A 26304-nucleotide genomic window follows, 5' to 3' on the forward strand; every position below is an offset into this window, starting at 1 on the left:
AGGGAGGAGAGAAGGCTGGCTAATTTAGTACTTTTCTTTTTGTTCACAATCTGTTCCACCCATATCTTTGTAAGCAAAGTCAGGTGCTGCTAATACTGTATGTGCAGTTTGTATCATTAGTTTACACAGAGATACATAAACAAACCGTAAGTTCATCTGGATGACCTGGGTGATAGAGATACAAGTCCACCATGATTGCTATAGGAAGTTCCTTCAGTGTTTACAATGGAAGTGCGGTATATATTGACATAACAGTCATGACAATTTCCCTAAGAAATCGGATGAGAGACAGAGTGATACTGCATGTTTCTGCTTTTCTTAGTATATTGTTTACCAGAGAGATCTGCAAACAGTAGTTTACTTAGAGTATTTGAGAGAATAAATGGAAAAATAGCTACTACTAGCTCTCCAAGAACTGAAGTAACCTCTTTGTAGTTACAAGCCTTTCACAGATCATTCAACAAAATTTCTGTAGTTGAAAAACAGGTTTGATGGTATACCCGTAAATTATGCTGCCAAAAATGGTTGTTAAGAACACAGGTTTTTGAAAACATCGAAGTTTTATATGCATTTAAGCTTTGGACAAAGCAAGTCTGGAATGAAGAGGCTGAAAATGGAGAGACATCAGATTTTTATACATTCTAAGGCCAAAAGGATCCTCTGTGATCATTTATACTAACTTCCCTATAACACATCCCACAGGACTGTTCTCGGGGGCATTGATCAGAAGAAAGCAATTCCTTGTCAACACAGAACATCTCTTTCAGAGAGACATCCAGGTCTGTTTTAAAGCTGTATCCTCATATAATTAATTATTCTAACAAACATGGCATTTTGACTTCGAATTTGACTTGCTGTAGCTTCCAGTATTGAATTACATTATTCCTTTATATGCTGGGCTGAAAACCGATAAGACTGGGCTTTTTCCTAACCATAGGTTTCAGGTTTCTTTGAAATGGCATTTCCACTTTTATTTTTTAAATCAAGTTGAGTTACTACTGATTTGTTAGAAAGACAAAAATAGAACAGAGGAAAATGGGGAGAAAGAAAGAAAGAACCTTCCCATCTACCAGCCTGACTCAGTTTATTACCACAGGAGCACTGTTTTAATCAGAAAAAAAAAATGTGCTATGCCTCAAATCCCATAAGCCTTTGCAGATTCCTAGCAGCGATTCGTGGTGAAGCACTGGAACAGGTTGCCCAGAGAGGTGGTGGAAGCCCCACCCCTGGAGGGATTCAAGGTCAGGGTGGACGGGGCTCTGAGCAACATTATCTAGTTGGAGATGTTCCTGCTCACCACAGGGGGGTTGGACTAGATGACCTCTAAAGGTCCCTTCCAGCCCAAATGATTCTATGATTCTATGAAAACCAACTTTGAGCTCCTTATGCTCAAACGCTTCTGCAATGAAGAACTCTGCAAAGTCCTTCCTAAAAATCCAGCGTCTTTCACTTCCCTCTCAACTGTTTCCAGTCTTTTTAACTCTTCCATTCCCCACAATTTTTCATTCTGTCATGATATGCAAATACAGTTCATACTGTCCTGGCAAGCCATGCGCTCACACATCAATAGCAAGAATCGTGATGAATCTTTCTCTGCCTGTTGCATCTCTTATGCTTCTGGTGACTTGGAACAGAACGTGTATCAGAGCTGCCAGCAGAGACATTCTTAGGAAATAGGAATGAAACAAATTATCCACTCATGACAGCAAAGATCATTCTGCTAGATCAAAACACAAAGCAGCAGGATTTCTAACAAAGAAAGGAGTATCTGAATCAGGTGAACACATTTCTCCCCTTTTAGAAGGGGATTTTCACAACATACTCCTAAATTTTGGCATCAGAATAAAAAGCTATCAGAAATATTAAATATCTTTATAGTTCCTAGGAATCTATTCAGCATTAACTGAAATTCAGAAAGTCCCAATCCAATAAAAATGGTGCAGTGTATGATGTCTGGAATTATTTGAGGACAGCCTTCCATTTGCCTGTTTCAAAGTTCATAATACAAAGGGTATTACTAGACAGAAGTTTTCAGAATATACTCTTTAGATGACATATACTCTATGGACTGCTTGCTGCAGGCCCATGGAGAGACAGACGGCCAAATCTATTGTCCTGGTTTCCATTTGATAGCTTGTTTTAACAGACAGAAGTATATGACATTAAGGTAGTATGCTAATATTGCTTCCTATGAAAGCAATTGATGACTGTGAAGTTCAAAATTTGCAAATACTAAAAAATATCGATAGGAAGGTATTTCACCAGTAATCATATGCTGAAAAGGAAAAGAACAATGAGAAGTAAGAAGAAAAATTAGACCATATAAAAACCTCTTTACTATGAGGTAATTAATATTAGGAAGTTTTCCAAGAACTGGCTTACGGCATTGTAGGAACACAAGAAAATAAACAGTTTAAGCAAAACAAAGAACAGAAATGATAGCTCAGAACTTTATTTATCTGATTTTACAACTTTAGATTGTGATGTTATCAACTAGACTTGCTAAGAAAATTTATAACCATTGCTACTGTTTGACTCATCCACAGAGAGTAACTTTTTGCACTTACCTCGTTATAGACAGAATAGCAGGATTACGTTTTACTTTTCTGATGAATAAGGGCCAAAAGTGTCCCAGCTAAATAAAATCCTGGCAGCACTGCACAATCATCAATATTCATCTACCTGCTATTTCAAGTAAGCTCACAAAATGGTTAGTTAAAAATGTAAAAACAAATTCACCTGCAGAGCAATCGTGGTATTCTTCGCAGGATATTTCCCCACCAGTCCTTGTTCTTTGCGTTTCTTGAATTTCCTAAAGTAGTCCTGTATCAGGAAGGTGGCATAGAACTTCCCCACGGTTACCTCATCATCTAAATGAACAGACCAGACAGATCTCTCCCAAGTCAGCACATTTATCAATAGCCTGTACACTCATATCTGATTTGGGGGGGAAGATATGATGGGTGCAATAGGTAGTATGCTTTCAGCTTACAACAGTGGAACCTGGAACTAGCTTAAAAGCAATGTTTTAGCAAGCAGTTTAGGCTCAGTCAGTTAAGTGAACCCATCCTTAATAAAGAAGAAAATACAATGCTCTAACAAGTCTCATGTACTTCTAAGGAAGTTTGTGTAAGTTTCTAACAAAACCATAACCATGTTTGTATATGCATAGAAGCTGAAAGACTGGCTTTAGTTACTTGGAATAAATGGACTAAAATAAAAGCTACTATGACTTACATACATTTATGTTCATAACAGTGACTCTATAAAAAAAAAAGAAGTCCTTCGTACAACATCTCTCTTTTTTTCCACTGCTGAACAAAATTTGCTTAGTTGGTGTATCAATATAGCATTGTTCTGATCGTGTAAGGACTTTGACATCTTCACAGCCTGTTTCGCTATGTACATTTTTTTATTGATGTCATACCCTCACTGTAATACCTGAGCATCTTCCAGTTTGCATTTTATTTGTCCCCCAGATGCTCATGTTGGGCTGTGTCTTCTGGTATCTTATTGTGACCCAATAAGAGAGATTGTAGACTCTGAGGAAATCCCACAGAGGTTACAATTTCACATATTTTCTATGAGGCCCTCGTTTAAGTGAAGATGTGGTCCTTAGCCACCTTCTAGATAGGTGATGATGACAATACTAAATATGAAACAACATGGTGCTTTCCCACATTATTGTATTGTATCAGCCCTGCAATGTTGATCGAAATGAAAATAACTTCCATCAGTTAATTTAGTACAATTAAAAAGATAGGCAAACAGCAAGAGCAGTAAAATCTAGCATTTTTACGGAGTCACTGTTGTGAACAAAAGCCAAATTTCAAAGTTTTCAAAGTTCAAAGGCGGGTACCTTATGAGGATATCGAAATCACCTGGCTCATAGCATATTAAGAATGTATGTGCCTGTTTTGTGAGTCCCATTGAATCACTCAGCTGTCCAAGTTTGATCTCTTGATGAGTAATGCTTGCCAGAAAACTAGGAATCATTTTCTATTCAAAAACATTGCTTTTGTTTTCACACACCTGTTTTTCCCCTAGCGTCACCTGGCATTAAGTTAGCCATTTCCCTTTCTGCTGTGTGGCCTAATCTCTCAATTTTTTTCAGTATCCTGAGATAGCGGTTTGCAACATGGTTGCTAGTTGGCTACTGCCATGCATAAAGGAGGGCTGGTGTGTTTTAGGCATCAAAGTTCTCTCCGCTGTTAGGGTCCACATCCTGATGGGCAGGTAAGGTCCCGTCATTCCAGTTGCCCTTGCTGGGACAGACAGGTGCTTAACACATCTCAGGATCTGGGTTACTCTGTACAGTTGTGATTTGACTAAACATGGAAAATCAAACGTGCCCAGACATATTTTAACACATCTTTGTTAGAAAGTATGGATTTTTTTAGTTTTATGTCAATTGTTTTCTCCATATTTGAACTCTCTAATGGAGTTTTAAGATAGATTTCTGTATGGTTTCTAGTTTTGTTTTGTGGTTTTTTGTTTTGTTTTTGGGTTTTTTTACATATGAACACTTTCTGGTAAGCAAGCTTTTTCTCTAATTGATTGTTATACAAAGTCTCTCACCAATTGTCATATACTGTAACATCATACATTAACATTTGATTAAAAGTCTCCTTGTGTCTTCATTTTATCAATAATAATATTTCCCAATGTATCTCAGTATCCAGTATTCCTAACAGTGTTTTTACCTGTAACATGACAGCTTTTGCTAATTTAAATTTAATTAACTTTCTTCTTTTTGTGACTTGCTTTCACATCAATAAAAAGGATGGGGAAATCCAACCCATGTACAATACTGTTTAAACAAGCTCCACTCATCACAATGTCTGAAATGGGCTGTATGCATGTGAGAAAGGATGACAGGCTTTAACTTCAGTACAAATGAACCAGGGATGTATTCTCCCAGCATTTTATTTGTCTTTAAATGCATCAAAGGAAAAATAATTATAATAATTGCTTTAAAATATCTTGGTTGGGAGACCAGTCTGCTGTGGGAAATATCATAGCACATTATAGAGCCTGCTCTGCCAAATACTGACATCTCTTCAAAGGTCCAAATCTGCCCAGTTCCCGCTGGGAAATAGCAGGAACTCCATAGCTCATAAGAAAAGCTTACCAGTCTACAGATTCAGTCTCAGCAGTAAAAAGCTTTTTAAGTGACTCCACAAATCTAATTTCTAAACGTTTTGTGAACATTTGCTTTGATGTTCATCTGTAATCTCCCTTGGCAGCTCCTCAGGAGACTAATGGTCTTTTGTATTAGGAAGAGATCTCTTATAAAGCATCTAATCTAAACTTGCCTGCCTTAGTTTAGCTGAATCCATTGATCTGCAACATAGCCTTGGTCAAACTCCCCACATAAGCCTTTCCCCATCTTTTACACTATTTTGTTTAAAGTATTTGAACAGAACTTTTAAGGAAGTGATATAGCAAATGGCTCCTAGAAAGAATAAGCACATAGAAGTGACAGACTTGATATAACATATACTACTATGGGTTGCACTTAGAGCATGTCTCAAATCAGGCTATGACATTGCACGACTACTGACTGTACCTGAGATGACAATGCCTGTGAAATCTCAGTACGCAGAAATAAAGGGCCCTTATTGATCACTCTGGACATGCACCAACTTTTTATAAGCACATTAGATGAATGTATTATCAGTTTGCTGAGTTGTGCATGCTGAAGTCTGTGTGTACAAACAAGACGCGTGTGTACTTCACAGGCACAGTCAGTTGTACTGCAGACACATGCACACAAGAACTGAAGCCTGGCCAAGGGGTGCCATCCTTGACGTTGTTTTTTGAGTAACACACATATAGCCAGATATGGACAGGTATAGGGAGGCAGCTAAGCATAACTGACCACAGAATAGACAAATCTATAATCACAATTAGTGACAGCAAAAGGAATGATTTCAGTAGGAAATTTCTGGAAGAGGGCAAAAAAGTATTAGGCAGGATTAAATGGGCTTGCAGGTGGAGACTGGGGAGTTTAGAGAATACAGGTGAATCTTTAGAGTGTTTTATGTATTTCTCTTACTCTCTAGTCTCCTAAGAGTGTTAAGTCATTTGTACATTCAGGCCTTTGACAGACATTCCATGTTTTTGCAAAGCAGTTTCATTTTTCTGAACTGAAAATGTGTTGCTAATTATTAACACTTTAATTAAGTTATAGTAATAAGTTATTTAACCAGTATCAAGAATTAACTAACTGTCCATTTCTAGTGCATCTATTGATAACTCAGGAAAAAAATGCTATACTGATTATTTTCATTCTGCTCTGCAAATAGTTGTTCTGTTTGTGTTCTGGAGGCACGGTCATGAGCACACAAAGGATCTAGCATTCAGTAACATTAGCAAAAGTAATACTGGAGAAAACCACTATAAACTAGACTGCTCAATACTGTTAAGTGCAAGAGATTTTAACATATTGAGTTTGGATGCTTTGCTGATTTATATTGAAGAGAATTTTCTGTCTCCTAGCAGCTTGTTATTATCACCTGTCACTGGTGTTATTTCATATACAATTTTCTATTGAATATTAAGTATCAATAGAAACTAATTTCTGCTGTATACTAAGCTATTTTACACTCTCACAGCATATGGATGTAAAATAGCTGTATTCCTCTTTTTTCTAGGTGGGTTACAATATAGATGGGTTAGGTGGGTTACAATTTTCAGGTAAGTCACAACAAGGTTTGCAGAGAAACAAACCAAACTGAAATCAAAAATTTGTAAATCTTCAGGACTTCCCAACATGTTCTTATCTATACTGGGTTGTAGAAGCCATACTGTTTCCTATCAATTGAGCAGTGATCCAGGTTTTCAGCGTTCTAGCTACACTGAAGAGCTACATTTGCAGAACAAATATTAGCAATGAATTTTAGTATAGCTGAAAATAAATATACAGCTTATATTCAGCAATGAAATGAAGCTGAAGTTAACAGTGAGTTACTATGTAAGATTAGTTCTAGGAATGTAATCTTTACAGATTCTTTGTCAGGTTGATTTAGGCAGGCACAGCTCGCTATTTTGAAGCATGCATCTCTATTTCAATAAAAAAATGTAGGGGAATAAAGTTGGCAAGAGGCAACACTAATTCCATGCCACCACCCTAAAACAGAATTGCTTCAGAATATTCGGAAAGACTCATAGTTGAAAGGAACAGAGGCTGCAGAAAAAGCTCAAGCACATAGTTACAACAGTAACAAAGCAATTCAACTATGCCATGCAAGCACTTAGGTGTAAGGCTAAAAACAACAGAGTAGAACACAAAAAGTTGTTTTAAATGTGCAGTATCAGTTCCCCTTTGGATAGTCAAATTTGCTAGATTTTTGCCTTCATCCCCACTCTTATCTGGCAGCCACCACGCCAATAGCAAGTGGCTTCCTCCAGCGACAAAGCTAATGCTGCTTCTGGGGTCATGCTGAACAGCAGTGCAGCCAGCATGCTCTTCCTCCCCTCGAGACTGAGAGCATCACCTTCAGAAAGGGATCAGCCTCCACCAGCATCGCGCCTGGGATCTTGAGTCTGCTTCCAAACCTGAGTCTGATCAGTCTTGAAAGCTGCCGTAACACTATAGAAGTACAATAAACTACAAGAAACACCAGATGATTACAATGGATCTGCATATTGGATGTCTAGATAAATATATCCTGGGTGTGGGTGACAGTGCAACAGATCCTGCACCTTTAAAACTTGAAAAAGCAAGTAAAAAAGTCACCTAAACCTACACTACAGTATATTAATAAAAATGTATATATTGAAAAGGCTAAATATATATATCAGAATATATATATTTAAAAAGAGAGATATAACAAGTATTTGACATGTCATTTTCCAGCATGTAGGAACACCTAATACACCGGCCTTGTAGTTCTTGCAAACGTATTGGTGTAATTAGAATTTAGATATCTCTTTACATGGATCGTATTCATATCTCAGTCATACTGGCATAAATCTGAACCATTTCCATCATCCGTTGACTACGGAACTGTTCTGGTTTAAACTAGTGTAACTGAGATAATTTAGCACCTTGCTTTATCAATTTAGCAAAAAACATATTTTTAAGCTAGCAATCAGATTTTTTTTAGTTTTCTCCCAGAAATATTCAACATGTACAAGGATATAAGCTATAATGTAGTGTACATTGTCAAGTTTAATTAGTAGAAAACATTTTATTTTGCTGAATGCATTGAAAACAAACTGAGATTAGTTTCTTTTGCTGAATGATTTGAAATCAAAATTAGATTTAGGTCTAATAAGGTTTTTTTTTCAAGCAAGAAAATAAGCATAATATTTTCCTCTCTTTTTGATCTAAGGAAGTTGTACCGTACCTATCAGTCCTATATGTATTATCTAATGTAACAAGATATAATTTTCTCTATATTTATTTTGTTATTATTGTTTAGTTGTCCTTTAATGCCATTATAATTGCAAAATCTAGTAATTTTCTTTCTTTAGTTCCTAACAATCTAGAAAGACCAACATGCACAGAGAATAGCATACTGCAAAGTTTATCAGACTGACCGCCAGCTGGAGGGACAACTTGGTCAAGTAATTTCATGCTTGTTTTCTTCCATATTTTCTTTATAACTGCTCTAAGTTCTTCATTTGCTTGCTCTAGGTTACCTGTGACAATGAAATACAAAAATGGAGGATGGGAATTATGTTTCAACCAGCTGCAATGAATGATCCTGTGCATATTAATTAGCTCTATACAAATAAAGACTGTGATAGGGGTCCTTTGCAGCAAGCCTAAGCTACCTGAAGTAGCAGACAACAATACTACAGCTGAAGAGAAGAAAGGGTGTAAGACAGTGAGCTCCTGGGGCTTTCAAATCAGCTTCTGGATGCTGCAGAGGTCAACTGTAATTCACAGATCTTGGCTCTACTCTGTCACTGCTTCATACTTTCTGCTTAAATTGCGCAGAAAGTGATGACTTGCTCTTTAAAAGCCGCATCTATCTTGATCCAAAGCTCAGCCTTTATTTGTTTAATTATAGTAATTACTCAGTTGTACAGGCTTGAAATTTCAGGCAACTGACTACTGAGAAGTTTTTCATCTCTTGCAGTGCTCACCTAAATGACAGCAATGCCTGAGGGGGCTTAATCTGATCAGTTTGTTATTGGCAGTGGAACTCAAATTCTGCTGAGAATAGCAGACAACATGGAACAGAAAGTAGTAGAAGACGGTAAAATAATGAAAAAAATGTATGAAAATAGAAACAAAATTCTTTGAAACATACCACTATTTTTTAAAACTTTCCCCTCTTTGATGCAAATGACAGAAATCCATTCCACCCAGTCAGAATTGGCCTTGATCAAACTGGGGATGTTGCTTTCAAGTGTGCAAAAGCTGCAGTTCCATCAATGTGGGATCCAAGGCATCAAGTTAAAGAGTAGTGAGGAAGGAACATCTTGGTTGGACAGAAAGGGGAACTCATTCATTCCTTGCAGTAGAACTCCCGTTATGCCACTGCTACATATTTTATCTGACCAGGTAAAAGCATATAATAATTTCTGAGATTTCTTGGGCTCTGGCCTCCTATCCCTTTCCTTTCATTTTCTAGCATATCATTCCTAGCAACAGTGAATACAATCCATGATCCAAAAGCAAACCAAATCCAGCGAGACTAAGGCAGCCTTACTCATGTCCAACAAAATGAATGAAGTAAGTTGTAACTTTTCATCACTGTACCTTCTGACAAGTGCAGTAAGGGCTTTACAGCTAAGAACCTTACCTTCTGTTTTTATCTTCAGAGCAGTCCTAACCAAAGCAAACAAAGTAGCATTGAACATGACGGTTCCATCACTGTTTAGTGGCATATTCATGGCTACTAACCTCTGTAAATGAGAAAAGGAAAACAAATTTTGATGCAGCTTGTTTTGAAAAAAACCTCCTGTAACGTTCATTTCTGAAAAGCTGGCGTATTCAAAGAGTAATATCCACTGAGAGGCATAACAATTGTTCGTCTTCAAAAAAAAGTTGACTTCCATCCTAGTTGTGTATAATAACCACTCAATATTGCTTCTTTCTGATATGCATCACATGCATGCTTATATAAAAGCTAAAACTGTCTAATAGTTTTCATGAGCTATTTATTGAGCTAATCTGCAAACACTGAAACCCAGTCCTTGGCTATGACTAGAAGTTACACTAAGCAAGTATTAAGGATAACTGCAGTTATTTAAGAGCATGCACTCCAGTTGCAGTCATGTTCCAGGTTTCCCACGGATTTCTCCAGCCTCATGCTCCATGAAGAACCACAGCACCTGCTCTGTCTTGTGTAAGCTGTTTCATTTCTCAGGTAACTCTTCAGTGATGCCAGGCATTTCTTATGCTATGTACACTGAATTAGAGTGAAAGGAGCTTTCCTCTTTGGATTAGTCCATCTCTGCATTAGTGTTCATCTTTTAGAGCAGTATCACTGTGACCCCATCTGCCAGAAGAACACTATTTAATCTATAGAAACCTTTTCCTGATGTCTGACTTGGATTTTCTTCTATTCAAGTTTAAATTGTCCAATCGAGTAATGTTTTTATCTTAACGTATAGATACAGGCTTGTTTTAAGCATGCCTTGTGGCATTCCACTTGAAGCCAGTGTTTTATACGTCAACTTACCTATTTATAAAACAGATATAAAAGAAAATCAAATGACAGTGTTGTTGTAACAATCCTTTAATTAAAAGGCTTGATCTTATTCCTACTGAAATTGCTAAAACCACAATAGCCATAGTTCTGAAGTCCTCAAATAACATAATAATTATTCATCTCCTTTGTTTGCTTTTCAGCTTTTACATTAAAATGCAATTACTCCTCATCTAAATTACACATCATGCCTGAAAAATTCTACATCATTTTACATTCCCTTTAATTTTCAGTCTTCTCACTCACTGCTGCACATTGTATTACACACCCTTATTCACTTCAGCTTGGTTTATCATCTTGCAGTCCCCACCCTTGAATCTCATTTCTACCTTTCATGTGCAGCAATATTCTCATGAATGCGACTGCAAAAGTACTGTATCAAAACTTCATTGTCAGTTATAGTAAACCACCACCCTCTTCTCCCTGGGACTGCAGAGAAATCAGAAATGTCACTGGGTTGAAGTACTCTTATATATGACACTGAGTCACCAGAAGTGCTGGGATGAGGTAGTTCACATACGAGACAATAATAGACTAATGAAAGATTTACAGATTGACCCCTTTCATTTTGATGCTCTGTGAAGAATTTTACATTGGTGGTAACTACTCCAATGAGAACTCTGAAAGAAATTACACCAATTTTGCTGGTTTAAGTTAAGCCTGCAAAAAAAACAGGAAAATTTGAGAGTGAAGGAATCCTTGTGAACAGATGGGATTACTGTGCATATGTGACACATATGGGGCAGAACTGAATGAACAAATGAATAAACTGTGAGAGAAACCTAGAAAGAAAGTAGGGTAAAACCTACCTTGCAGGCCACTCGGTGAGGGCATAATTTGCCAAAACCAAGTGGTGGCTGAATGCGTCTCAGTAATGTAACCACATCAAGATGCTTTATCCTTCCCCTAGGACCAACACACATCAGTTACCAAACATACATCCATTTCCAAAAAATTTATTATGCTCTGCTTTTATTGTTTTTACTAGATAAATCTTATCAGAGAAATGATCTAACTTACTTTGCTTCAGGGTCATATTCTGACCAAATCCTTTTGAACTCATCCAAATGATGGGGACCCAGAATAGACCAGTCACGTGTCAAATAATCAAAATTATCCATAATGACAGCCACAAATAAGTTTATAATCTAAAAAAGTAATTAAGAACAATCTGCCTTAATTATTTTGAAATAAAAAAATACAATAAATAAAGTAATTTTATAAGGTAGCAGGTTAAGAATTCAAATAAATTGATCTCATAAATGATGACTTTTGGCAAATATAATCAAATATCACAGAAAATACTTGCAACCATTTAACAGACTAACTGAAACTCTATCAGAGCATGATTCTATCTTAGAGTACCCAGTCTTTGACATAGCCTGTAACACGATTTTGTTTCTCTTCCTTGATTTGCCAGATCCCACTGTATCAAATTAAAGAATGGATCCGATACATGTATTTGACACAGTGTAGATTTCAGGAAATTGCTTTTGTATTAATAGGATTCAATGTCACAACAATAAGACTTCTGTGTATGTTTTGTTAACACAGAAGATGATACAGAACAGCAGAACATGCATGTTTACATTAGTTCACAAAATTCTGTTTGACCACTCTCACTTTGCAAGAACAGCACTATGAATAGAACAAATCAACCAGCTTAGACCAGACACCTGCAATAAGGAAAAACATATTTCAAAGATTATTTTAGAGTAAATAATCCATTATGCCATGGATTAGGGAGAAAGGTTATCATTCACATCTTGTGTGCCACAGTTTGAGCACACTTGTAGAGACACAAATTCAAATTCTACTAAGTTTAAATAATACAAATAGCATTACTAGTAAGTCAAAGGAATTGCAGCTTTATTATTAATGAATATTTAATGACACTATTGAGAAATGCGTGAAATAATAGCTGATGAAGAGACTGTTAGCTTTCAAATGTGCAACCAACTACTCCTGCATATGTGTAGTCAGAAGAACATCTTGTACATGGGAATTTAGAATCATAGAATAGTTTGGTTGGAAGCAACCTTTAAAGGTCATCTAGTCCAAGCCCGCTGCCATGGGCAGGGACATATTCAACTAGACCAGGTTGCTCAAAGTCCTATCCAATCTGACCTTGAATGTTTCCAGGGATGGAGAATCTACAGCTTCTCTGGGCAATCTGTGCCAGTGTTTCACCATCCTCACCGTAAAAATCAGTGTAAGATACAGAATTTAGGACTCTATGTGTAAAAATAGAACCTTCCAAAAATATTTTAGATGTGGGATTTTCAGTCATTCTCTGAACCTGCTACTCTTCTAGTTCAGAAGAAAGTCAAAATGCCAAAGCTCATTTCTGTTAATAAGCACAAGCTAGACTCACCAAAAATGCACAAAGCATATAAAAACTGATAAAATAAATGATGGCAAAATTGCTTCCACATGTGTATTCTTCCCCTGGATTATAATCGGATTCTGGATCACAGCGTTTTCCAGGCAAACATGCCAGCATGATTTCCTGCCAGGCTTCTCCAGTTGCACACCTTTATAAGGTCACAAAGATAAATTAAGCATTATTTGATCAAAATGGATTAAAGATGTATTAATTTGTTAAGTTCTGACACAATGCTTGGAGCTGTGCAAGCACAAATATGAAGACAGAGTGTGAACTTTTCAGACCAGGAACTAATTAAAAAAACAGAGAGCATGTTTCAGAAATGACAAGCATAGATCTGACATTGCAGACACATTTTATAAGGTAGACTAACGCACCATAAAGGCTTGCATGTAAAAATTTGAATCCCAAACTGTGATTTAAAAGTTAAATACTTATTGCAGTAGAGGTATTGTGTACAAAAGCAGTGTTGTGTATGAAAACCTGTCATAAAAGTTGAAAGTATCTATCTGTAAAAGATGAATTGCCTTTTCCTCAGCATAGCTGAAGAAATGATTGTCTTTAACTTCTGCCATTGCATTTTTTGCATAGTTGGGTAATGCCTGTGTACAGACCCATGATTTCAAATATTTAAAAGATAACTACATATTTATGACATTTTTGGCTGTGCTCATTACCTAGTTTAAAGGCTAAAGTCATTACATGCATAAAGTGACTTAGATCTCATCGGGTCATGCCCTTGGTCTCAGTTAAGAAATGCCCTGCCAGCTTTGCCAAACAGGTTAATATCAATGCATAGGAGCCAAGTGGAGTTACAGAATCACAGGCAAGAGAACTCTCAAGGTTGCCACCTTTAGAGGCATCCCCTTCCATGTCATTCCTTCTGCTTGCTCCAGGACATTTTGAAGCACTCCTGGCAAATGTTTACCCTCTTCTTAAGCCCTCTAGTGATGGAGATTCCATAATCCCCCTACATCAAGATTTAGCTACCTTTGCCATCAGAAAGTTTCGCCTACTGCTTATCTGGTATTTCCCTTCTGCAAGTTACACTCTCTACTTCTTCTCATCTCTTCAGCAAATGCAAAGAACAGTTTATTTCTTTATCTTTGCAACAACCTTTCGTTTTTTCAAATTGTCATGCTAGCTGTGCTTCTAAAGATTACAGTAAGGGCACCATCTTTTTCACCTTTCCCAACACCTACACAGTGATATCAGGGCTTACTATGTTTGGGCTCTGCCTGAAGACAATTACACCACAAATGAGATGTTTCACAACAGCTGTAATGAGTTTAGGTCTGTATCACCTGATTAGAACCCTGCCGTGCCAATGGACACTCAGCATACAGCCATAGAGAGTGCTTGTGCTTGTTATGCTAAATTGCTTCTCACTTAGGAACACATTTTTAATAAATCCATGGTCAAAAGCTACAGACATTTTTCATACATCAATGAAATGGGATGCATTAAGTAAGAGTTTACTCACCTGAAGAGAAGCAGCACAGCTTGGGGGAAAGTCTGAAAATTGTTGTTTCTGTTTATTTGATTGTTGTCCCTCATGGCCACTTTTCCAAATACCTACAATAAAACAGGATTTTGACTTTCATCCTAGTGACCTGTACTGTCAGAAGCTGTAGGCCTTGCAGTCTAAACTTGCTTCAGTATGTATGAAAAACACTTTCACAAATACACTTTCTTCACCATCTTTAGATTTTTCCTGATAATGATGTAAACACAGGAAATTTATCACAGGTACAAGATAATTCTTAATCATTTGTTTTGTCATCAATAAACCATTATAATACTAATAGATATTCATGTATTCCAGGTGAGAAAATATTGTTTGTTTTAAACTAGCACCTAGAGTCCTTTATGGATATTAAAGCCCTACTGCGCTAAAAATTGTATATACTTGTACTCTTAGTAATAATTGCTGTCCTGAAAACCTTGAAACTAAACAGAGAAAAAGAGATGCAAAGATGGAAACCAAAGCACAGAGAGTCTGAGCATCCTGTCTCAGCCAGAGATGGAAATTAGTTCAGTTCTTCAAAATTAAATTGCAATTCCTTGGCCACAAGACCATTATTTTTCCCCTGTATAATACTTTTATATTCTCTTACAATACAGTGAAGACTGTTACTTAATTTAGAGACATTAACACTGTTATGGTCTGTATACATGGTGCTGGACTGTAAGAACATTAAATTCCTTTTGGATAAATGATAAAGAGAAATAACCAGGAAGCAAAACCACTCTCCATAGCCTATTTCTTCTCATCTCATTTAATTAGGATCTCGCTTAGAGCTGATTTGAAGAACATTACAACTTTGAGAACAAAAGAAAACATGTGTGAAGTTTTATGGGATGCAGAGCTGTCCTAAAGCCTTACGACAGGAAAACCGGAGTTATCAGGACAGAAGAAAAAAAAATAAATAAATAAAAGAGAGAGAGAGAACTGCAGCCCAAATTCAGGATTCCTAACAGGAACTTCTGCCAAAGTGTTGATGGTCATCCAGGCATGCTGCTCAGGCACTAGATCTCATGTGTGGCACAGAGACTACCATGCAACCCAAACCACGCTCCCAATCACAGTGCCATGCTCGGTGTCTTTATCTGCTGCTTTCCTGCAGTCTGTGCAGTCCCCTCTCAAACAGCTGTCCCATCCTCCCACTAGAAATGGCCCAGTAGTATGGATTTTAGGAACAGTTTCCTGACAGGTTTCTCGTGTCTAGCTATCTCCAGTTATTAAGACTGGAGAACCCACTCTGCCCTCACAGCACTGCTGCTGGTGTGAGGAGTGGCACCTTCATCCCAACAGTACATTTTAAGTTACCAAAATCCCTTCTGTGTTTGTACATATATCCCACTCTTGATTATCCACAGGCTCAGCTGTGCCTAAATCTTTAGCTAGGTTCTTCTACTAGTTCTACTCTTTTCATATGGGAAAGACTTTAAAAAAAAAAAAGCTGGAGTTTTAATGCCTGTTTCCCAAAACAAGTCTATAGTAAAAAAAAGCCATGCATTCCTTCATACATCCATGCATAGGAATAAACTTCACACTACATGGAAGGGGAGTGGCTCCTTTCAGCAAACCAAGATACTATAAGCTCACACCAAGCTCTTCTCTTGCATCTTTTTGGATTTTCTGACTGCCAGAATCATAGCCAAAAAAAAGATTTTTATGTTATTCTGAAAGCTCTGCCTTATATATAGCACCACTATCAAGGAAACGTTTCAATAAGCATCTTAGCAAACAAGTCTCAGAGTAGCCAACAGTGTACTTTTGTTTAGGGCTAAAAAAAAATTCTATAGTTACCTGCATTCCAATGACAGCATAGATGAAGAACAGCATGGCTATCAGAAGGGCAACGTAAGGCAGAGCCTAGAAACGGGACAGGTGCATTGTCTTTTAATAATTCCACACTATAATTTCAATTTCCATTTACAAAAATAATTTCTCTGTACAACATGATTTTCCAAGGTTTTTCTTCCTATGCAAGTGCTTAAAACATTATTACCTGTCACTCTTAATATTCTTAATTTTAAACTATTTCTGCCAGCAATCCAGGGGGAAGAATCATCTTTAGCAGTTTTTTATTTTTATTACTCATTTTGACAACACAAAGATACTTCCTTCTATACAGTTATAGAGGTCCATTAACTTCACATTCATTAGAGTTTTCAGGAGAAAGGATTCAAATATCTACTTGTTACACTTGTGAAATCAATTTTATAGAAAAAAATAAATGAAATTCCTCTTTTGTAGTCATCTAATAATATGTAGAAGTGTCTGTCAAACCTATCCTATATCCCTTTTAGATATACCAAATGTTTTTTTATGAAGTACCATAGAAATCTTATGGTAACAGCTAATATTAAACAACAAAGAATGACCCTGGGACTCACTGAAGTAACCGGTGAAGTTTATTTTGGCATTAGTATGCAAATATGTTTAAATATGTCATTATTGATAGCATGAATTTCAAAAGAAATGTTTTTTGCACTCTACAGGGTATTGCTTCATAAAATTTGGTGTATAAATGGTTGTGATTATAAAACAAATTTAAATAAATTTTGCTAACCTGAAATGACTTAATAAATGTCCACAGTAAAGTTCTGATTCCTTCTCCTCTGCTAAGCAGCTTCACCAACCTCATGACCCGGAAGAGACGGAAAAAAGTGATGGAGATTCTAGCGCTGTCTTCAGAGTTCTGAAGAGCATCATGGAGAAGTCAAGCCAAATACAAACTCAAATATGCAACACTTCCAGAAAAACAACATCAAATGCAAAGGTGGAAGAGGTAAGATTTGAAAATGTATCTTGAGGGCCTTTTCACCTTGATAAGCATGACATGAAAGGAAAAATTACATGCTAAAAACACAGGACCTGTAGAAATGCTTCACACATCACATGCATTTCCAAGTTTTCTGGTTTGTTAATAAGGATCATATTGGGTTTGTTTGTAGTAGACTTCAATAGTACATTGACAATGAATGCAAACCACTGCATAACACCTTTGTAGTAAGACAGTTATGAAAAATACAGAAAAAATCAGTGGAAAATAGACATGGTAAAAAGAATAAACTCAAGTAGAGGTAAAACCACTGGGGTCAGTTTATTAATCTTACCCCAGACTCATCAGTTGTGACTGTTTCAGTTGGCTTTGGCTTTAAGAAATTAAGAACATTAGATATTAAAATCAAATAAAAGATAAAAAAAATCAGCTTAACCATAAACAGAAGGAAGGACATTTTTCATTTCTAAATGTAAATGAACATCTTCCAACTCTATATACTTTCTGAACAAAACATTAATACCCTTATTAAAACCTTCCCTTTAGCATTTCATGTTGGCTGACTCATACTAAAACATTGTTGGCTGACTCATACTAAAATCTGCTACTATAATGTTTAAAAGACTCAATGGAAAGTAAATACAAATTAAATATTGTCTCCTATGTAAGCCAAACAAAATTAACCTTTGACTTTCACAGGTTGTATGAAATTGTAGCAATAAGCCTAAGTAAAACTCAAGAACAAAGCTTTGGGGTCAAACTAGCCTTTCAAGGTCCCTTTTCTGTTGTGCTCTTTTTGAAGATTAATTACTCTATCACTGGAATCTAACCATATTCAAGTAATGGTGTTTTATATCACAAGCAAAGTAATTCATTTGAGTTAACTCAGTGATGAACATTGGGTTCTGCAGTGCCTAACAAGGACAGATTTTCACCCTGTCAAAGTGATAGACAAACATTTTTAGCACAATGACACAAAGGCTAACCCACCTGTAGAGGTGCAACTGGGAAGGCAATACTTGTACTCTCTCACCATCTACAAAGTACTTGTATACCTGAGCTGATGTAACAGGATCAGGTATGGAGAAAGGGCTTCAGGATTTGACTGACCCTTTTGGAACAGATCTATACAACCCTGAGGCACTACAGGGAGGACAGAGGCACACACCAACTTCTTGTTCACAGAGCCAAACTCTGTGTTCTGCGAAGAAGAAACTCACTTGCCTCTTTATAATGTCCCTCTCTGTCTGTGGAGAAACTGTCTCGATATCCTAAATGGTCAGACACTTAGCAAAGCAACTAGCAAAGCTTAAAGGACCAACTGTCTATGCTTGCTTGTGCACTGACCAATTTGCAGAAGCTTCTTCCAAAATTGAATGGAAGCATCTTTAAAAACATTCACAGCAGTGGAACAAATGGGATTCTGGATGTTAGATCCAAGTGATGGCTCTTACTCTCTTGCCTAAAATATCCGCCTTTCAAAGGGGCACCTTTCAACAGTTATTGTCACATATAGTGGCAATAACCATGATGCCTCCTCAGTGCTGCTTTCAACACATTGGGGATGCATCAGACACAATCTCAATGCTGTTCTTCACTGACTAAAATCTCAAGTATTGCTGTTACCTAAGATAAAACTTGAGGAGAAGGAAGGGAAAAGAGAGGAGCTGATTCTGATGAAAATACTGGTAGTATATTATACAAACATACCATGGTAAATATTAGTGGTATTTATTAAAATACTAATAGTTTTGTCTATTACTTTTTTGCAAAACATATATAATATAAAGGTATCACAAGGCGAAAATGAGGTAAAAATAACTGTTTGTTCAACTACATGCAATCTACATATACATACATTACTGCCCTGCCAGGATATCAGTATTTTCTGAAACAGAGTTTTAAAACTGTTTAAGGGATTATTACTGAATTGATGCATTAATATTAACCAAAACCCAGACCTCCTCATTAGACTTCAGTAACCAGAGTATTTGTAAAATTAGCTGTAACATCTAAGTTTTGTAAGCACTTATATAAAATATACAAAAAATATGCTGCCAAGGAGAGACAGTTGTTGCATTAGAAACTCCCTGCATATTTCAACAATTTGAAATAAAACCATCAAAATAAAGATTAAGGAGAAATTCATAATCACAAACATCATAAATGCCAAAATATCACAAAACATGGAAACAATCTTGCAAGGCTGTCTACCTACACCACTCACAAACCTGTACTAGTGTACACAGACCCACATTGCTATTGACTTCTTGGTACAGAAAAAAAATTCCTTTTTATCTGAAACTTTTAAAGAAAAAGGATTTCATTATACCTTCTGCAGACAAAACCTGAAATTTCATGTTAATTTCTGGTGACTGACTCATGCTGAGCTTGATTCTGTCTTAATCAGTGACCAAATTACTTAATTAGCACTCAATATTTTGTGTAATCAAAAATTAAATTAAGTATTTGACAGATACAGAACAGATTAAATTGCAGCATCATCACAAATTGACACACACAAAAAAAAAATGAAGTAAAATGCTGGGGTTTGCATTTGGCAGTTTTTCCTGCTTTTTACAGGAGAAGGATTGGGCCCCAAATAAGGTAGGAACAATATTAGGACAGCAATATGTAATGGGATAGATAAGAACAGAAAAAGGATACTTTAGTCCTACAGATTTTCATTTAATTGCTTTCCAAAAGAAAACATAATGAGGAGTATGCATTATGATTTGGTTATGAAAAAAAACTCACAAAAGTCAGTAAAAAACCCTTTCTCTACATATAACAATCTTAATAATTACTTAATTCTCACTTTTGAAAATGCAGCCAGAGATCAGATTACCAAAACTATGTGTTCTACTGCAGGTGCTCAGGAATGATGAGTGAAAAATCGTTCAACTTTTTTTTTTTTTTTCATCTGAAGGGCACTGGATGTATTTCTGTATGCACATTTGCATATGCACAGGACCATGTAATGCACACTCCTCATAAATCACTCTTTCTCAGCTTCTTTGGACTAAGCAGTCTTAATTGCCTCTTTCTGATGGCTGATCTGCTGCTGCTGGGAAGTGTTAGGAGGTCATATGCAAGAGATTATAAATTATGGACACTGGAAAGAGCAGGCCAGGAATGAAAAAGGAAAACACACTGTTCACAAAAAGTAAATTGTACAAAAATACCAACAGAGAACGTCTGCTTCCTACAGTTAAGGAAAAAAAATATGCTACCCAAACACATTATGTTATTTGCAACTTCAGTAATATTACTTGACATATATACACGTAAGCAGGTGGCACATTATGTATATGTAGGGACAGTATCAGAGTAGACTTGAGACTGAGGTGGGGGCAGGATGAGCACAGAGTGTCTCTTTGGATGGTTGCTGACAAAAATGCAAATAAAAAGATTTCCTGTGGTCAGGAAATCTACCTACAACCTCCTCTTTCCTTCCACCAGTCATTCCAATGCTACTCATGTCGCAAATGCTTCAGGACTGGCTGGTCATTATCATGATTTTTTTTTTGTTTCCCATGGGACTATGTGATTCCTAGGGCAACAGATGTGCTCCTGGGATCATTGCTAGAAGTCTGGTAATGGGCACAGCTAGAATAAATGAACAGCTTCTGCTTTCACTGCTTGGCTAACAGATGCACTGCAATCAGGTAAACGAGAACAGAGACTGGCTTAATTATTCTACCTTTTCTGTCAGCCATGTGCCAGCTACACGGAGAGCCTAGTTCAGCAAAGCACTTCATAACTATGTAATTTTAAGCCAATTCTTAAATACTTCAAAAAGGCAGTAACATATGATTTTTCTTTTTTCTTAATCAAAGTTCAACACAGCAGCTTTCTTCCCAAAACAATCCCAACCCTCAAAAAGATTAAGCAATGATCAACCTAAATTTCTGACTCACTGATTAAAATGTTTGCAACCTGCTACCAATTTTGGTGAAGTATTCCTGCTTATGAAAAACTGAGCACATTTCCTAAACAGTAACTCCTCATTACACTCTTCACATTGCAACAAAAGTTCAAAATAAACATCCTAACTGAAAAAAGCTTCAATGTCAAAACTGTGAACAGTGTGAAATAGATTGCATCATGCATTGGAAGCAAACTGTAGCTCTGTGTTTAAGAAAAAATAAATATGGTGAAAACCAGTGGATATTAGTACACACTGTTGGTCAAATGCTTCTTTTTTGCAGATAGTGCCAAAGGGTACGAAAGTATGCCAAAACAAATGAACACATAAGTAATCATTTGTAATCACGATTACAAATATAAAAGGAAACATCTGAATGACAAATACATATGATGACAATAACATATATAAGAAAGCATTCAGGTTGCCAAAATATCTTCAGAAATGTGTAGTGTATGTGTGTCTGTATGCATGCATGTATATACATATATGATTTATTCAGAGAATAATTACTGGAACTCAAATGTGCTAGCAATTTTCTTCATAGTTTCATCAGCACTCTCTATATTCCCTGTTCAACATGAACCAAATGCCCATATACATAATTTAGTAAAAGTTTTGAATCAATGTGAAGAACCCTACAGTAGATTAAAAAAAAGATGATTTATTTAAAACTTTAAAAAAACATGTATTTAAAACTCTAAGTTCATAACTAACATGTTGATGTCATAGAGGAGTATTATGATAACTAATAAATATTCAGTTGTGCAATAAAGTGAATAATTAGTATTAACACCTTCATGAAAGCAGCTCAGGAATTTACTTGTTTCCAAATTAAATATTGCAACACAGTACAGATTTCATATTGCAATAAGACTTCATAGTAATGAAAGCAAAGAGATACATATGAGAATGTATTTTTCTGACCTAGCCTTAAGTCTAAAGAGATGCATTTGGAAAAGTCTACAAAATGCATTAACAGTATTTAAAAATATCAACTACTAGCAACAAAGCATAAGTTCTAACATATGTTGATGCATAAAGTGGGAATCAAACTGAACTGCAGTGCTTTTGTTCAAAACTGGAATCCAGGATCTCTTACAGGAGCTAGATACGAGGTTTTTAATCCACTCCTCTGCACAAGCAAGGTCAGCTGTCCCACCAGTTACTGGGTGAGTGGGCAACTACAGAAAAGCAAGCACCAGCTCTCCCAGTACACACTCCACTAGCAGTCTAGCAAACAAAAAGACCATTCTGCTGTCTGCAAGTCAACATTATGCACTGCATAGGGCTGAAATGGTAATGATGCTGGTTCTTCTTGCCAAATGGCAGAATATCCAATTCTGGTTTTGTGGGAGACTTTTTTGATGTATGACATTGCTACTAACCACTGATAGTTGTTAGGGCAGTGTAGGCATGGAATAAGCCTCACATGTTTACAGTGGTGATTCAAGACAAATGGGTTTTCCTGAGGGGCTCAGAAGGAAGATATCAATGCTGTTCCTTTAAGCCCTATTTCAGCAAAGAACTTGAATTTTACTTAACTTCAAGCATAAAATTAGTCCCATAGGGACAGCATTAAACATCTGCACAAAAGAAGAGGAAAGTGAACTCTATTATTTTCTTGACATTTTGGCAGCACATGAATGGTAAAAGAAATTTAAATAAAAAATGTGAATTAAAACCTTTGTAACTACTGCTGTAACAATGTGACCATGCCTCTAAATCATCCAGTGATGGTCATCCAAATGGTTTCTGAGGTGACAAATAAGATAATTTCTATACAGTCAGGCCAGACTGAAACTTGTCTCTTATTTCCATTTAAGAACTTACTCATTTATTCAGAATTTATTTCCAATTTATTTATCTCTTGTTGTCTTAAGTTACATATGTCCATCTCCCAGAACGGACTGACCACATCTTGTGTCTCACGATCAATAGTCTGTTTTTCAATCGAGAAGGAACCATTTTTATGACCACACAAGATTTTGTGTGTCATGTGAAACTTTTTGAAAACAAAAAGTCACAAAACCCAAAAGTAATTATATAGGTTTTAGTAGTGTTTTTAATTTTTTTTATTGCTATACCATATATATATATATTTACTTATATATACTTGCCTCTACAAATTTCTAAAAATAAAATGAACATGAAATCTAATTAGGTTCATAAAAGAAGAACTGGTTAAAGGAAGGGATATTAAATGACAGAGTGAATTAAAAAAACAATTATAGAAAATAATGTTTTGCCAAAATATATGTTGCTCTGAGGTGGTTCATTTCTGGAGTTGGTCACTGATACAGTCCTTGAGGATGCTGAGCAGTCCCTGTAAATTGCTGAACACATTAAACACTGATTTCCATGGGCAGCAAAAATATTCAAAACACAGTAATTTCCTGGATTATATGTGAACGGGAGATTACTGGATCAGAAGAATCATCCTCAGGGCACCATATACATCATTACAAAACATTAAAAAAATAAGAAAAGGAACAACAAAATAAAGAGATGGCATTTAATTTCCAGAATTTAATACTGAAGTCAAGGTGACACATAACTAGAAAGTCCAACCCAATCTCTTGAGAAAAATGGGTCAGATACCAACATGTTATGTACTACAAGAACTTGTTGGCCTTTTGAATTAGTCTAAATGTACACAGCTAGACTATCAGAATGATGATGAGTTGTTTCCACAGCATGAGGTAATTATATATGCAAACCTACAAGAATGTTTAGCTCATCTTGAGTATATTATTTTAGGTATTCACATTATTTCAAGTCTTCTTTTACATTAGTGGTAGCAATTTACACTGTTTCAGATCACCCCTCAAAGAAGGCTGAGCTTCCTCAGTTTAAGAAGTTTCTATAGTGGGAATTTTCTTAGCATCTTAGCAGAGCTGTAGATTTCCTAGGATCACTGTCAGTGTTAGCTAAAAAGTACAGGTGGAATGGCACAATTCAGAATGCCAAAAAAATATTAAGAAAAAGATTCTAAAATATTGAATTTGGATTACAGAAATTTACACAAAACCAATGAAGTAGGGATAATTCAGTAGAATCAAGACTATAAAAGTAATAAAACCCTAAGAAATTTCCCTGGACGCTCTGCAGTATTCACTGTTTCATGTTGAAAATGGGAAATCAAGCCCAGAAATATATTGAAACTGTAACACATTATTGACTTGCACAAACAAAGCACAAAAAAGTGGAAAAGACCGGAAACAGACAATACTTAGTACACATATAGTCTGCTCTGCAGTACTAGAAGACATCAAAGATGAGCCTTTTTTCTCTAGAGAGTATAGTATAAAAAACTAAGAAATGACAGTGCTAGTTGTTGACTGTGATGTGCATTTTTCCTGAAGATCATTGCTTGATCTCCAGAATATTTTCAAGACAATCGTGTGAATTACTAAAATGACAGTGCTCTTCACAGCTGAAAGATCAGCAGTGATCAGTTACAAGTAATGCTGTCAAATTAACGCTGTCCATACAGTGTTAAATATGGGGTTAAACACAGGGATATCTTCTATGGTCATGGAAGTAGACTTGAGCTATTTTCCAATTTCTTCGTAATCTAGTACATTTTGCAGTTATTAGGGAAAGCTATTATAAATGATTGGTCATTTTACTCTCTCAGATACTATGCTCATCTACACCAGTACCAGTCTGAAAGGAAATAGTGGGTAACTTGTAAATACTTGAGCTGAAAGTCTAAATCCAAACTTTTCTGGAAAAAAAACCCAAAACCAAAAACAATCAAATAAAAACCCCACAAACCTAAGAACAAGTTAGAGGCAGCTTTTAAAAATCTGCTCCATGAACTGCAATTATACTTTGAGAAATGTCTCAGTGGGACAATGCAGTTCTCTGCTGACTGACCCTCCTGTCAGCTCAGGTTCCTTCAGTCCACAGATAGAAAGACCCATCGCCCACTGATAACTGAGCAAAATCAGTCTGAAATCTAATGGTCAGGATAAGATCCTTCTGCTCCCATGTTATCACATCACTCCTCCATTCTTTTTTCCAAGAATGCAGTCACTCATGAGATTCTCACAGTTTAACATAAAATCAGGAAGGAATTTTAAGGTCAATCAGCCTTAAAATTATTTTGATTGTGTTTACTCTTTGAGATGGCAGTGTAGAATCTGCAGCTTTATAAAGAAATTTGAAATTGAATAAAGAACTTGAAATTTAATGAGGGCTAATAGACTCTGTGTATGCTTGAAGATATTCTGCCATCTTAAAACCAAAAAGATAAAAGAATACATTGGTTCTCTATATTTGGTTGAAATGTATTTATAATAGATATTAATATGCTTACCAAATAGACTAGAACCAAAGAAGATTTAAAACTATGTACATTGCTGTTTCTCAACAGCAGCTACTGCCACTAATTGATATTGTCTGTGCTGACATTAATATGCTCTGAAGGGAGACCTGTATGGGCACAGTGTAAGAAGTATTTCCTTTGGCAGCAGCCTTATCCACCCTTTTCTGCCCTACCATGGCCCACACTTTTTCCAACACTTTGTGCTCAGCACCTCATCCAGCCAACTGTGAAGTCCTCAAACTCTTGTGGAAGCATAGCTCACATAGCTATGGGGGTAAGAAGAGCTGTGGGTGAAGGCTGCTTAAGCCCATGGAGATGCCAAAAGAAATCCACATCAAACCATAGCCTCAATCAAGACCAGCCTGGCAAATCCAAGCTCCTAGTAGGTGGCCTACTGATCTGAACAACACACTGAAAGCCAAGAACTGTCTTCAAGACTGATCTTGCTTCTGATTTATGCATTTTCTTTTTTTTTTCCCCTCATCCTGGAATGCCTGGAACAGATCATGTTTTTTTCAAATACAATCTCTATTTCATGTTCCTGGGCAACTTTATTATCATGGTATTCACAGTTCTAAAATCAAGGTACCATCTAAATGGAGTAAAGGGTATCATTTCTGCTATTGACTGGAGGAATGTGATCCTAAGAATTGGATGCCTGACATGAACCACTTTGGAAAACAAATTTTAAAACG

At 36.4% G+C, this 26304-nt stretch overlaps 1 protein-coding gene across 1 annotated transcript in view; it reads right to left on the reverse strand.

Moving 5' to 3' along the window:
* CACNA1D (calcium channel, voltage-dependent, L type, alpha 1D subunit) overlaps window positions 1–26304 on the reverse strand; it is a gene marked incomplete at its 5' end in the record, with an annotated part of 129008 nt that overhangs the window by 24696 nt on the left and 78008 nt on the right. Inside the window, 10 exon segments of the mRNA XM_009700033.1 lie at window positions 2740–2870; window positions 8548–8649; window positions 9762–9864; window positions 11480–11576; window positions 11691–11818; window positions 13045–13204; window positions 14540–14631; window positions 16370–16435; window positions 17136–17264; window positions 17683–17721. Coding sequence (XP_009698335.1) covers window positions 2740–2870; window positions 8548–8649; window positions 9762–9864; window positions 11480–11576; window positions 11691–11818; window positions 13045–13204; window positions 14540–14631; window positions 16370–16435; window positions 17136–17264; window positions 17683–17721 — 1047 coding nt within the window.

The sequence above is a fragment of the Cariama cristata genome, unplaced genomic scaffold (assembly GCF_000690535.1).
Source record: "Cariama cristata isolate BGI_N322 unplaced genomic scaffold, ASM69053v1 scaffold18025, whole genome shotgun sequence".
Taxonomy (NCBI): Eukaryota; Metazoa; Chordata; class Aves; order Cariamiformes; family Cariamidae; genus Cariama; species Cariama cristata.